This window comes from Petaurus breviceps, unplaced genomic scaffold, assembly GCF_028583685.1.
Source record: "Petaurus breviceps papuanus isolate PSGF00001 unplaced genomic scaffold, PetGlider_PUasm1.0 187, whole genome shotgun sequence".
NCBI lineage: Eukaryota > Metazoa > Chordata > Mammalia > Diprotodontia > Petauridae > Petaurus > Petaurus breviceps.
The window spans coordinates 11,926,648-11,942,245 of NW_027185799.1; the positions used below are offsets into that span (position 1 = coordinate 11,926,648).

A 15,598-nucleotide genomic window follows, 5' to 3' on the forward strand; every position below is an offset into this window, starting at 1 on the left:
ATCAGAGTTTCAATATATCTTGGGCTGACATAAGAAATTTAATGGAAATTTAAGGGGAGTTTTGTTGAAGCCACAGACAACACAAAAAGGCCAACAGATGACCCATAAAAAATTTAGAAACTCAGAAATACATAAGATATATGTATAGTATTGTATAATATCAACATATTTTATCTTTTAATATCATAATAATTCAGACTTTTTCTCTGATATGAAGGGAGGGTCCAAAAATCTTATGCATATTTCCCAGCTTGTGTGGGCACTGTACCCTTCACCCCCATGATGTGGAAAAGATAACTGCATCTGATTACTTCGTAGCATTTGTTATTTGTACTAATCAAAAACTCTCTATAATATGTTGAGCCTGGAGAACCAGAATAGTGGTTACATCAACAGAAATGGAGAATTTGAGAGGAGAGAAAGGTTTAAGGGGATATACTCTTGAGTTTTAGTTTCAGATACATTGAGCACCAATCAGGCATCCAGATGATGCCCAGCAGGCAGCTATAGATACAAGAATTAAGTTGAAGGGCCAGATTAGAGCTGAATACATATGTATTTGTGAGTCACATATGTAGATCTCTGGTCACATCACACAAAAATAAGACATGTATATATATATATACATATGTGTATGTATGTATGTGTGTATGTGTATGTGTAAGTATATGTATATGCCACATCACAACTCAGTCTCGTCTTCAGTGCTTCCCAGGACATGGCATTTACTGAGTGCTGAACTTAAATTCTCGATTTTTAAAAATCATTATTCATGTGGTCTGGGGATTTCAATGTGTAGTAATTACTACATTGTAAGCATGATGACTGGGATATATGGGCAGCTATGGAATGCAATGGATAGACTTCTGGGCCTTGAATCAGGAAGATGTGAGTTCAAATCCAACTTCAGATACCTCCTAGCTGTGGACTCTATGTAAAGGCACTTAGCTCACATGTTGTTGTAGGTACCAAATGAGATTAATAAAATGCTTAGTACAGTGCCTAGCACATGGTAGGTATTGTATAAAAGCTTACTTTCCTCCCCCTTCCTTCCCCAACCCCACCCCAGGCATTCCACAACACAAACAGCAAAACAGAAAGAAAACAGCCAGTCTTCTGATTTGTCTGTCTGCATCATTTATTGGAGACAGCAATGCTTTCTTTGATAGTTTATACATGAAGCAAGAGGAGCTGGTCTTTCATTTCACATGATCCAGGATGGACATGGCACATCCGAAGCGGCACATTAAATCTCTGAAAGGGGCTGTACAATTTAGATAAATAGAACTCTGAGGAACTCAACTAAGAGGACTCTTACAACCATTACAAAAAGAATGCTGATAAAGCTACGCACAGCACTGTACACACACAATGAGGCCAGAAGAGGAGGGGAGGAAGAGAGCTGACTGGAGCCACATACCTTAAATTGCTCAGCACACACAAAAAATCATTAGTTAGTCCTCATTGAGGGCAGAATATGCACAACTGGTGTCCAAAGAATACAAGGGGACAGTGGAAAGAGAAAAAACAGAGTAGACTGATTTCTTGGTTTATGAATAGGAGATAATAATTCCTGGTGCTTTTCTTATTTGTCTCTGTGCCGAAGTATCACAGGGAACACGCAAGAATAAATTGCATCTCCCCTCCCTGCCCTCCTTCCTCTTCCCTTCTGTGCCAGCTCTGTGCCCAGATGTCTTGTAGAAACATTATGATCTCATGCATTATTTCTGCAGAGCCAGCACATTGGATCTGGCAGCCTAAGTCCCTTTTTTGATTTCTTGCAGGACGTTTCTGCAAGGACATCTTTTCTCATCTGTGGGCATCTTTTCCCCAGAAATCAAATGGGGATTTTCTTTTGCAGAAAGGGAGGAGAAAACTAGTGGCGTGTCAGTAGAGGGTATAAATGGTTACAAAAGACAGTCGGTTTTCATAGAAGGCTTTGAATTTCCATTGTACCTTTTTCAGTGACCACATATCAAGACTATTCATTCTGATCAGAAGACAATGTGCTGGTGAGGCAATATCAGACAGCTTAGTGAGCTGGGGATCCTGGGGAGGGGGACACAGAGTGGCAAGAACATTTCTCTCTTGGTATGGAGAGCAGAGGCTTGAAAATGACCTCGAGGTGATAGACGTTATCTTCGTTAAGATGGACTGACTGCATTGAGCCACCTGGTCACGCCCCAGGGAGATATGTCTCCCTAAAGTGTGTAAACAGCTGCTGGCTGTGACCAAGGATTGGCCTATTTTGGCAAGCAGGAAGCAAGTGCCATTCACTGTGCAGGAAGATATCGTCCATCACCATGGCCAGAGCAGGGCAGCCAATGGGAACCAAAGAGGCTCAGTGGGACTGGGTGACACTGACCACTGCAGCTTGTACTCGGGAGGTGCTTAAAGCAGCATTTCCAAAGCAGTGGCATTAAACTGAACTACCTGGGCCAAGAGTTGGTGAGCCAGCCAGCAAGACATTCTAATGAGGCAGAGCAACCAGAATCTCCACGTAATTGATAGGGAAGAAACCTGACTGACCATGGAGCATCCCCTCATACCAGTTCTCATCAATCTGGTTGGTGAGGGTAATGACATCACCCTCCTTAAAACCTAGCTCGCCTTCATTTTCAGGTTCAAAGTCATACAGAGCTCGGCAGCAGGGCTGATCCATTGGGACACCTAAGAGACAGGAAATAGAGAAAAGAAAAGGAAAGAGACAATAATTTAGTGTTGTGGCACCTGATGTCTACTCTTATCCAAACAGAGATTTCTGTACTTCCCATGGTAACTTCTATTCTGTTCTCTAGCTCTGCCTCAGAAAGGGGAAATGATATAGCCATACCCATAGCCCAGCTGTAATTCTTCATGCCTTCCCCCAAGTTGGTAGATTTAGTCAATCCTAGGACTCAGAGTCTGGAAAGCTGCTGGTCAAGATCTGTTCGCATTATTCTTGAGGAGGCTATGTTATGATGAAAGGAACATTGAATCTGGTGTTGGAAGCCCTGGATTTATATTCTGGGTCTTGCTAGCTACGTGATCTGGAGCTGATCCCTTTATCTCTCTAATGGAGAATTTCTTCTTACACAAAATGGAGGGAAATGATACTCAAACAATCTTCATCAATAGGGGGATATTAGGGAGAGGGAAAGAAAATGCCTGCTATGGACCATGAACCATGCATTTGAGGGTAAATGAGATATGATGTATAAAACACATAAACCTTAAGATGCTATGTAAATTTCAGCTCTGGATATTATTAAGGGTGGTCACTACTTATTTTAATGTAGCAACTATCAATATTTGGCTTCCTACAGTTTTTTAAAAGCACGGGACTTGAAGGCTTAGGTGGTATGTGATCAAAGCAGAGTTCACAGCATGATCCATCTGGGGGACTTATTTTTACAAAAGGACCTTCAAAGCATTTTGCACAGTTGAGATAATGTGGCATCATGGAGAGGATTTAATGATCCATACAAAGTTTTTTAATCAAGAGTCCATTTCTCCCTCTCCCACCTCACTCCCTCCTCTGGGGAATAAATAAGTTCATGCTCCCACAACCAGTTCCCCTAAGGCTAAAACTGCATAGATGTTGTGAAAGCCATCAAATTAATAACAACCCATCAAATGAAACTCTAAGTGCTTCATTTCTGGAAAGAAAGGGGTATAGATACAAACTGAACCTCTACTCTGACTGGTCCTGGGGGCTACCCAAAAGATTTTCTGTCCCATCATCTTGAGTCAATCAGAATACAATACAGGACTCCCAATTGCTTTTTAATACCTTCCAGTTCTTTCATCTTAGCCTCCTAAGAACATCTTTAGTTTATTTTTTTTTTTTCAGAAAACAACAAACACTGGAGTTTAAAGAGAAGGTGGTGAGGTTCCCACACATCCTTTAAAAACCAAATGCAAAACCACTGAAAATGAAGACTATTTGCCAAATGTGTCACCCATAGATGGTTTGTTTTTTTTCCATCTGTGGGGAAAAGAAGAAAATGTAAAAAAGCATTTATGAGAATATATCCATTTCCCCAACAGAAGGGAAAGTTTATTTTTTATTGTACCAACCTCAGTCCCACAGCACAATCAACTGCTGAAAACCAGGCAGGTGTCATGACTCAAACGGCATTAGTATGCAAGACAGCCATGCTAGTGTTGTTCAATGAATCTGACTCAACATGTTCCTGGGGGTGGGATGGACTGTGTGGTAGGCAGTGGGGTGTAGGAGCATATGACAAAGAAAGGAGAAAATGGAATCAAAGACTGAAACTCAATCTCCCAGTGCTGCTACAATATGTCAAGGGAAATGATTTACTACCCAGGAAAAAAAGGATGCTCAAAATCCAAGCGTGCTGAGAGAGTATATTACAAGATTAGTATGTGTGTAGGTACTGATGAAAAAGAACAGGAAGGAAAATGTGAAGAATTAGTGACTTATGAAGATAGGAGCTAGAAAGAAGGAGAAAGAAGAAAAGGGAGAGAAGGGAGGAAAGGTGGAGGAGGAAGAGAAAGGGAGAGACAAAGGGAGTAATAAAGAGAGGCAAAGAGTGGATAAAGAAAAAAATGGAGGGAGGGAGAGAAGGTACAGGGACAAAGAACAAGGGATCCTTTTTCAAATAATTACAACCAGGCAAAGAACAAATTAGGAAGAGGAAAAATAAATGACTGTGACTTGAATGAAATCCAAGAGGATTAATCTCAGGATTACTTCAAAGGATTCTAATGGAAAATTTTCCACATGTGTTTTAACAAAATATGTACCCTGTTGCACCTGACCTGTGGGTTTAGGAGTGCTAGTATGGGACAGGCCTCCATTATGCTGAGTATTATCTCCAGATGAAAACTCCAGACTCATGCGAGGTTTGGGCTGGTACTCTCTTCTAGGCTGAGATGAAGCTTCTCTTATCCTGTATAAGGGACCAACAAATTAGTCAATCAATAAATAAAAAAAAAAATTTAGATAAAAGTGAGAAAGAAAATAAAAGAAAACCAATATCAACATTAATGAGTCAGAATCAAAAATCTGCACAACTATTACAACTATTCTTATAACTTAGGCATGTCTATTATACTTATTCTCAAAGTATGAACCAAAAGGGAAGGGTCAAAGGAGAGGGGACAATCCTTAGTGAATGTTCTGGGGTTCTCTAATAGAAATGCTTGACAAAGGTGACTCATGGTAATTGTTAAGGGATTGAACAAGCATTATAGTCTATTTCAGTGAAGAGTTTAAGTTCACCATCAGGAAAGGTGGACAATTTATTTTTAACAATTAGATCAGAAGGGTGCAATACCTTTCCTCAAGCCTGACAGTAACTTGCTGCAGAATCTGGGAAGCCTGCTTGTGGTACTCCAGCTGGGCTTGTACCAGAGCAGAGAGCTGGCTCACCTGTTCAATCTGCACATCAACAGAAAAAAGTGAATCTTAGAGCAATGCTATCAAGTCACTTTTTACAGATCATGCCTTCAAACATCCAGCAAATATTTAATACTATGTAATGCGTACCATGCCAGGGGCTGATGATACAAAAAATAACCAAAAACAGTCTATGACCTCAAGGGACTTTCATGGGGAAATAAAACGAGAGAGAAACAGAGACAGAGACAGACAGACAGAGACAGAGACAGAGAGAGAAACACAAAATATATACTAATAAATACAAAATGATTTGTGAGGTTGCTACTCATTGGAGGGTTAAGAGAAGCCTTGTAGAAGAGGTATTTGAATCTAAGAATAAATTAAGTCACACTATTTAAGCTGTCGATGTCATGTGGTCACAGGTTAGTCAATTTTATTAGTGCCTAGGTTGTCTGAGGCAGCAATGAATGCAGATTCTATAACTAATAATGACAATTAAAAATAGGGCCCACCACTGTTGGTCTTGCTTATTTGAAATGCAAAGGCATGAGTTAGACAAAGAAAACTATTTTCATCTGTGAAAATACAATATCTCAGTGGGAATAACAATAATGTGGTTTCTTGAAGTATGACTTATCAGATATATTTCTAAGTAGCCATTCTAAATATTGCGGGTTTCTATTAGAAAATAACATAAAATAACTCCATTATTTAGATACAAAAAGCTCAGAGCTAACTAGGAAATTTTAGAATGGCGTTTGGCACAACATACTGGATTCTTGCCTCTAAGGTAGGTGCCAGAATTTAAAGGAAAAATTCTAAATGGCAGGGACTCATTTCTTTCCTTTCCACAGAAATAAATATTTCCATACACCCCCACTAAAAAACGATATAATGTTAAGAATAATTCTTACACCACTGATTGCTCAGGGATGTTATGAAGATTTAGTAAATGGTGAATAATTGTATTGATCTCTCTCTGATATGTATACTTTCTCTAATGGTACATCTTGGAATCCGTGTACACCTTTCCAAATTGTGTGAATCTTGTCCAAGCTCTCTGAGAAATTATGTATAGAGATTTAGCCAAAGGGTTGGGACCTCTCCTCTATGTCTTGTATCTGTCCATTAGTTTTCCCTTGCTGTTATTAAATGACCAACTCTTTCTCATCGTACATTTCCTGTATGTTATCTTTCATACTGTTTCTTACACATGATTACTAATATGCTAAAGTGTGTGATAGTGTGATGGAAAGAGTATTTTACTTGTAGAGAGGAGAGAACTGGGCTCACGTTTCAGCTCTGACATTTGCTACCTATGTGATCTTGATAAAATAACTTAGCTTTTTGAGTCTCATATCTTGATTTAGGAATGATAATACTTTGTTGCAGGAAAATCATTTTGTTCAATTGTGTCCATTTGTACATTTTTGTACATTAGACACATGTGAGTGGCAGTCCTTTAAATGTACTTCAATGAAAATAGCATAAAGAACACTTTTCCTTGCTTTCCTTTGCAGTTGTTAACCATTTAAAATATATTCCTTTCTAGCTTATCCTCATTAGCCATATTCTTCGATGACACCAACCAGCTACCTAAGCTCCTGTTCAAGACAGAGTAATTTGGATGTCAAGAGTATTAATTAATGTGTTAATGTGTTTAAATAAGCATATAATCACATGATTCAAATGTCAAGCCCAAATAAAACAGTAATCTGCTCACATCCATTTCCAGGAGGTTGAACATGCTTGACTCAGCAATCTCTTTAGATTCATCAAATTTCTCTAGAGCTTGGCGAAGCTCCTCATCTGGAATCTTGCCTTGCCTTTTCTTCTTGTAATCAAAGTCTAGGCGTCGACCCTCCAACTTCTTTAGATGATGCTGAAAAATTGAAGTACAGAAAAGATTAAAGAGGGGCGGCCAGGTAGCACAGCAAGTAAGAGCACCGGCCCCAATGTCAGGATGACCTGGGGATCGATTCAGACACTTAGCACCCATGCAGAAATAACTGGCCGTGTAACCTTGAGCAAATTACTTAACCCCAATTGCTTTAAAAAAAAAAAAAGAAAAGATTAAAGGAAAGCTTTTGAAGGGAAAGCCACTGAGATGGAGTAGAAGGATAAAAGAAAGGATAGCAGAAGACTTGGATGGTAATCTTAATTCCATCATGTTATTTATGAAACTTGGGGCAAATCACTTGATTTCTCCAAACTTTCATCTACTCCTTTATAAAATGGGGATGATAATATCTTCTCTGTCTACTTCACTGGGTTATTGAAAGTCGAAAGGGAGATCACAGTTGAAAAACCCTTCACAAGTTGTAATTAGCTATATAAGAGAGAGGCTAGGGATAGGGATTTGACTGATTTTACTACTATAGGGCATTCTCAGATAAGAAAACTCCCTCTACCAATGTAGATTAGTCAGCACTTTCTCTGTAACCAATCTTAGAGAGCTGCCTAGAAAACTGAGCCAACAAAAATTACTAGCCTGGGGTTGCATATCTAATATGCTTAAGAATTCCAACTTAAGGGGCGGCCAGGTAGCACAGTGAGTAAGAGCACTGGCTCCAGTGTTGAGAAGACCTGGAGATCGAATCCCAGGCTCAGACACTTAGCACCCACCCAGAAACACGTGGCCATGTAACCTTGAGCAAGTTACTTAACCCCAATTGCTTAGGGGCGGCCAGGTGGCTCAGCGAGTAAGAGCACCGGTTCCAGTGTCGGGATGACCTGGATCAAATCCGGGCTCAGATACTCAGCACCACACTCTGAAATAACTGGCCATGTAACCTTGAGCAAGTTACTTAACCCCAATTGCTTTAAAAAAAAAAAAGAATTCCAACTTAAATCATGAGGTCCTGTTGGCTCCAAGGCTGGGCTCTAGTCAGCATAACTGCTTACCTCAATGAAGTGATTTGAGGAAAACACTTTGCAAATTTCAAATTTTCCAATACTGTAAGTACCTGAGATTTCATGGACATGGTTATTACCTTTCCCTTTACCCTTCCAGACTATAACCTCTCCAATGCTTAATTAATGAGTTTCTGTAGCTAAAGAACATGACAAAACAAATGAAACAAAAAACAAAAAGCAAGCTATCACTTGGTATCCAACACTTAGGCGATGAGACTTTGTACACTGAGCTAGATGGGAACTTAAACAACAGATGTGTTGGTCCTGTACTTTATTGATTCTATACTCAAAATGATACTAACAATGTAGATACGAGAAAGTCACATCAAACTTTGAGCACAGTCTTGAAAACATATAGTCAGCTACATTCCACAATGAGGCATTGGAAGAAAATTTTAGCAGAATATAGACCTGAACAAGCCATGTAAATGTGAACTTTCATTATTTTAAAATTTTGTTATTTGGTTTTGGTTTTCAACATTCACTTTTATAAGATTTTGAGTCCTAAATTTTCTCCTCCTCCATCCAATCCGCCTTTCCCAAGACAGCAAGCAACCTGATATAGGCCATACATATACAAACATATTAAAAATATTTCCACATTAGTCATGTTATAAAGAAGATTTAGAACCAAAGTGAAAACCATGAGAAGGAAGAAACAACAACAAAGAGAGAAAATAGTGTGCTTCAATATGCATTCAGACTCCACAGTTCTCTCTCTGGATGTGGACAGCATTTTCCATCCTGAGTCTATTGGAATTGTCTTAGATCATTGCAATGCTAAGCAGAGCTAAGTCTATCAAAGTTGGTCATCACACAATGTTGCTGTTACTGTGTACAATGTACTCCTTGTTCACCTTGCTTTACTTTAATGGTAATGGTAACTGGAAGACCTACCATGCTTTAAAAATAAACTCTGCCCCCTAACAGGCTGAATGTAATAACATGGAGCAGGAGGAGTTTGCTGAAGGGTGGAGCAGAGCCCACAGGAAGCTGGGAGTCAGAGCAAGCTAGACAGTTGGATGGAGAGGACACTCCCAAGGGAGACAGAGAGCTTGTGAGTAAATATTGGTCTTGTGTTGGTTTGTGGAAAGGCTAAAGGATGGTGTGGTTCTCTGCTATGTTGTTGTGCATCAATTTCTATGTTGCTATGATGGATTGGGTTTCCTGGTTTGGGATTCAGTTTTCTGGTGTCTGAATAAATGTTTTGCTTCTGTCTTCTATATGGAGAGTGTGTTATAGTTTGTGATTGAGCACTATGCAGGATTTATAGTGACTGTGGGCACTGTGAATATTGCATTGGCAATATATTTATTCAGCATTAGTTCAGGTAAGTCTTTCCAGGTTTTTCTGAAGTCTATCTGATCCTCATTTCTTATGGAACAATAGTATTCCATTATATTCATATACCAAAACTTGTCCAGTCATTCCCCAATCGATGTGCATCCCCTCAATTTTCAATTCTCGGCCACTACAAAAAGAGCTGCTATAAATATTTCTGTACATGTGGGTCTTTTCCCATTTTTTATGATCTATTTGGGATATAGACCTAGATGTGGATTTGTTGGATCAAAGGATATGCACGGATTTGTAGCCCTTTGGGTATAGTTTCAAATTGCTTTTCAGAATTGTTGCATCAGTTCACAACTCCATCAACAATGCATTACCGTTCCAATTTTCCCACATCTTCTCCAGCATTTATCATTTTCCTGTTTTGTCACGTTAGCCAATCTGATAGGTGTGATGTGGTACCTAAGAGTTGTTTTAATTTGCATTTCTCTAATCAACAGTGATTTAGAGCATTTTTTTTTTCATATGACTATAGACAGCTTCAATTTCTTCATCTGGAAACTGTTTGTTCATATCCTTTGACCATTTATCAATTGTGGAATGACATGTATCCTTTTTTGTTTTTGCTTTTTGGAAGGAAAGGCAATTGGGGTTAAGTGACTTGCCCAAGGTCACACAGCTAGTAAGTGATAAGTGTCTGAAGCCAGATTTGAACTCAGGTCCTCCTGACTTCAGGGCCAGTGCTCTAGTTACTGCACCACCTAGCCACCCCCATGACATATATACTTATAAATTTGACTCAGAGACACTGGCTGTAAAAATTGTTTTGTAGTTTTCTGCTTCTCTTCTAATCTTGGTTGCATTGGCTTTGTTAGTGCAAAAACTTTTCAATCTAATGTAATCAAAATTATCCACTTTGTATTTCATACCTTGTTGGGTCATAAATTCTCCCCTTTTCGACAGACCTGACAGGTAAACTATTCCTTGCTCTCCTAATGTGCTCATAGTCTCATCCTTTATTTCTAAATCATGTTCCTATTTTTCCCTTATCTTGGTATATGGTCTAAGATTATTGCCCAGCTTCTGCCATATTATTTTCCAGTTTTCCCAACAGTTTTTGTTAAATAATGAGTTCTTATCCCAGAAGCTAGGGTCTTTGGGTTTGTCAAACAGTAGATTACCACAATCATTTACTACTGTGTCTTGTGTACCTAACCTACTCCACTGATCCACCACTCTTTTTCCTAGCCAGTACCAGGCAGTTTTAATGATTGCTGCTTTGTAATACAGTTTTAGATCTGGTAGGGGTAGGCCACCTTCCCTTACACTTCTTTTCATTATTTCCCTTGATATTCTGGACCTTTGGGTGAACTCTCAGTTATTATTATTATCATTTAAAGACAGATGGAAAAGACACTTTTCCAGTTCACTTTGCTTTCTGCCCATGCTTTTTACATCTAGGTGGCATACATAGCAAAGTGAGTAGTGAACCTGGAGTCAAGAAGACTCGAGTTCATATCTAGCCTCAGACACTAGCTATGTGAACCTGAGCAAGTCACTTCATCTCTGCCTGCCTCAGTTTCCTTATAGTGATAATGATAGTATCTATCTCAAGAGGTTGTTGTGTGGATCAAATGGGACATTTGTAAAGGGCTTAACACAGTGCCTGGAACATATTAAGTACTAAGTAAATGTTTATTCCCTACTTTCCATTAATTTTCAAAAGAAGGTAGAAGCTTAAATATTAATGTCACTGGAGGAGTAATAATTTTCAATGGTTAACTAAAAGAGTCCCATCAAGGAATGGGATGTAAGAATGAGAGAATATGGGGCTGGCTAGGTGGTGCAGTGAATAGAGCACTGCCCTGGAGTCAGGAGGACCTGAGTTCAAATCCAGCTTCAGACATTTAACACTTACTAGCCCTGTAACCTTGGGCAAGTCACTTAATCCCAATTGCCCTGCCCTCCTCCCTCCAAAAAAAAAGGGAAAAAAAAAAAGAATGAGAGAATACAAGTGAGAAACCCTACCCTCCCCGAACTCAGTCTCACTTTTCCAAACAGTCTCCAGTTATAATTCAAGTGAAGAATATCAACTTCCCAGTGTATTAAAAAGTACAACAAAACAAATGGGCTGTTGGAATGAACTAAAATATTTGCAATCTCTCCCTGCCCTAAGATTGTCCTTAGACAATCATCGCCCCCCCACCTAACTAGACTTGCGATGTCATAAGTATAAGTTGCCAGTTAAGACCTCTCACTAACTGTCTAAATGGGCACCTTCTCTGTAACTAATAATCTTAGAGAATTGCTTAGTGCACTAAGAGGTGAAGTAACATACCCAGTCAGAACATGTCACAGTTAGGATTCAAACCCAGTCCTTCTTAGCTCCAAGGCTCACTTTCTACCCATCCTGTCATGATGTCTCTACCTTTATAAGCTTTATCTGCCCAAATAATCTATTACTTAGTAGTTAATACTCTAGAATTGAGCCCATCGTCCTCAGCTAGGCTGAACCAGTATGAAAGTCACAATCTGTCGCCAGGCCAGTATTTTGAGCTTTTTCAGCTTGATAGGATCTTCTGTAGCTTCTGCTCCACAGACTCAGCTTTTGAGAATTCAAGGTCACCCATACACTACATGGTACCAGAGCAGGAATTTTTCTTAACTACTTATTGCTACAAATTTATTTTCCTAATCTTGCTTTGCCTAGAGTAATGCCAAAGTTTCCTATTATTTTCTGATCACAGACACACAAATTATGAGCCAAGAAGAAACTAGCCTAGGATGAAAAGCATCCATAGATCATCCACAGGGGGAAAAATTCATATGCTGGAAGTCAAGAGTTGACTTGATTTGTAATTTCCCCAGTAAATTATCTTCGCCAGAAGGTTGGTCACCAAATAACAAATGGTTTTGGTCTCAGCAACTCGTGAAGATACATCGACTAAGCTATGAAACAGCTATGATATGCATTAGTAGAGAGTATATACACACAAGGAGGAAAGCATAGTTTTTTAGAAGGGTTCAATTAAATAAGAAGTATGCACTCTAAAATTATTTGGGAAAAATATTCTATTAACAGTGAGACAAGAAAGTAAACTACAATGAAAGATTTACATTTTTGTTTATTTTCAAACTTAGGTATATCACTGAATGCAAACCAGAAGGAGAATGGATGAAATTGGAATCAGAGGGCCTGGGTTCAAATTCTGACTTTTCTTCTTATATCCTGTGTAACCTTAGACAAGTCACCTTTCCTTTTCTGTAAACTTAGACAACTCAGAGAGTTTGTATGAGTCAGAAGCAGGATGTGTACCCTGGTGCTCCTGGCTCCAAGCTTGGTCCTCTGCCCACTATGCCATAATGCCTCTCAGTGTCTTTAATTCCATTCTACTGCTTCTGATTTGGTGAAAAGTGTTGCTATCCCTTCTATTCATTTTCCCTTTGCTCCCACCCATGTAAACAGGAAGGGGGTAGAAAAGCAAAAGGACATGGGGAGGAGATAAAAATGGAAAGAGGGCATGATACCCACCCCAAACAAAATGTTCTCAGGAGTGATATTTGCATTCCCATAGAAACTGGAATTCTTTATGTCTCAAATTCCTCCTGTGAGTTAGCTATAGGACTCTAAGGAAAACACAGTTCCTGCTGTGGCACAGAAAGACGATGGCATCTTTGAATTTTAGAACGAGAGTGGACTTTGAATAGCATCTAATCCAAACCCCTCATTTTATAGATAAGGAGACTGAGATCCATTGGTTCATTGGCTGTTGTCCTTCATTCTCGAAGAGGACCAAAATGACATCACTACACTAAAGTCAAGTCTCAGTGTGTCCGACTGTGTCTGATCAGACCAACATGAGCTCAGAAGACTCTACCACAGGCCAGGCACAAATAGTCCGTGTGAACATATGGAGTGGGTCCTGCAAATTTGTGCATCCTGCATTTCCTTTGAGATATTTCAATTCTACTTTGCTCATAGGGCACAGCACCTTCTCTGACGTGGGCACACCATGCTGAGCAGTCCTGTGCCACTCTCTCCTATGTCACACAATCAATTCCAAAGTTCTTGAGAATGTACTTGTATCACTTCTTCCGATCACCATGTGAGTGCCTGCCCTGTGTGAGTTCTCCATAAAACAGTCTTTTTGGCGAGTGCATGTTTTGCATTCAAACAACATGGCCAGTCTATTAGAGTTGCATTCTCTGAAGCAGAGTTTGAATGCCTGGTAGTTTAATTCGAATAAGGACCTCAGTGTCTGGTACCTGATCCTGCCAGCTGATCTCAAGAATCTTCCTGAGACAATTCAAATGGAAGCGATTCACTTTCTTGGCATGGTGCTGGTAGACCGTCCAGGTTTCACAGGCATACAGCAAAGAAATCAGCACGGCAGCTCTGTAGACCTTCAGTTTGGTCTACTACCTCCTCTCTCCCATACTTTCCTTCAGAGCCTCCCAAACACTGAGCTAGGTGTGGCAATGCATGCAGCAACCTCATTATCAATGTGTACAGCCCTGGAAAGTACACTACCAAGGTAAGTGAACTTATCCACAGCATTCAATAAAAAAAAAAAAAAAGCTACCACACTTCATTGTTGAGATCCATTAAAAAGTGAAGTGACTCACTTGAGGAAATGCAATTCATAAAGGAGAGAGACAAGGCAGCAAACATGATATAGTGGTAAGGGCATTTGATTTGGAGTCAGAGGATGTAGGTGTGACCTTGGGTGAATAACTTCCCTCCTCTGTACACCAGGTTTTTCATATTTCAAATGAAAGGTTTGGACTAAATGATTCCTAAAATCCCTTCCTACTCTGTATTCTTTCACTTGGACTGAAACCCTTTGATTTCTAATTCTGGGCTCTTTCCATTCCACAGCACATCTTCCTTCAAACAAGCTTACAGATTTCTAATTCTGGGTTCTTCCACTCCACAACACATCTTCCTTCAAACAAGTTACAGACCTAGAGTCTCATCTGAGCATACTAAAGAGTCCTTAGAAGATATATTTTTGGTGGGACATTTCTAGGAAATCATGACTCATTCATTAACTCAGCTTAATGAATTCTACCACATGACCTGCAGAGTTCCAGGAGCTATTTCCATGTCATAACTTTGTTTTCACAGAAAACATGGGCCTGAATGGGAAAAGGAGAAATTACCTTTATAAATGACGCCATTCTCAAGGGTTATCTGAATTGTATACCTCAAAGGAAAAGCTCAATTGTTCTATGTGGCTTTAAAAGATGACACTTGAGTATTTTCCCCCAGTCCCAACAGCTGTTATGAAAATGTGAAAAATACACAAGCATTCAGTATTAATATAACTGCTCATTTAAGCAAACCACTAAATTGTCATCAGTGGTACAGCTGGCATTTCATAGGGTGAAATCAACACAGAGAATTATAGGTTAATTAATATATTTGTGCTTCTCTGAAAAAGAATAACAATCCTTCTGGAAAAGGAAATGTTCCCCCAAAGAACAACAAAAACAACCACAAAAATAGAAACTGAGCACAGTGTTACGATGATGACTAAGTCTGGCCCCAACGAAAAGACATGAGAAGGCATCTTCCTTCCTTCTTTGCAAAGATGGGGAGCCACGGGTATAGAGCATGTAGGCTTGGATTTATAGTAGTTGATATCTTGGTTAGTTGTGCTAAACTAGTTTTTCCCCTTTTTTCTTTTTCATTCTTTATTATGAAGGTTAGTTTTATGGGTGCTAGGGAGGGAAGGGATATATTGGGAAAGAAAGGTAATATAAAAACAAATATATCAATAAATTTCTTAAAACATCCTCAAACTCTCCATCTAATAATGACAAATTTCATGGAAAACTGTCTTTGGCACACAGGACATTGTTTCTTTGGGTTGTCATCTCTGCCATTACAGGAGAAATAACAGAGACAATACTTGATGAAACTTTGATTTAGTCAGTATGAGGGTTCTCTCCACAAATATAGACAATGACTCCTCACTGACTTGGTAGGTCTTCAAGAGTTGTTGTGGACCAAGATTTCATCACCCTGTGGTCAAACTG

The 15,598-nt window shown here is 39.3% G+C and overlaps 1 protein-coding gene across 1 annotated transcript in view; it reads right to left on the minus strand.

Moving 5' to 3' along the window:
• Positions 1-1,114: 1,114 nt before the first annotated feature.
• Positions 1,115-15,598, minus strand: part of SH3GL2 (SH3 domain containing GRB2 like 2, endophilin A1) — a 248,132-nt gene continuing 233,648 nt past the window's right edge. The window contains exons 6-9 of the mRNA XM_069090663.1: positions 7,074-7,232; positions 5,286-5,389; positions 4,768-4,898; positions 1,115-2,670 (exon numbers count right to left, since the gene is read on the minus strand). Coding sequence (XP_068946764.1) covers positions 2,471-2,670; positions 4,768-4,898; positions 5,286-5,389; positions 7,074-7,232 — 594 coding nt within the window. The 3' untranslated portion in view covers positions 1,115-2,470. The remainder of the gene's footprint in view (positions 2,671-4,767; positions 4,899-5,285; positions 5,390-7,073; positions 7,233-15,598) is intronic.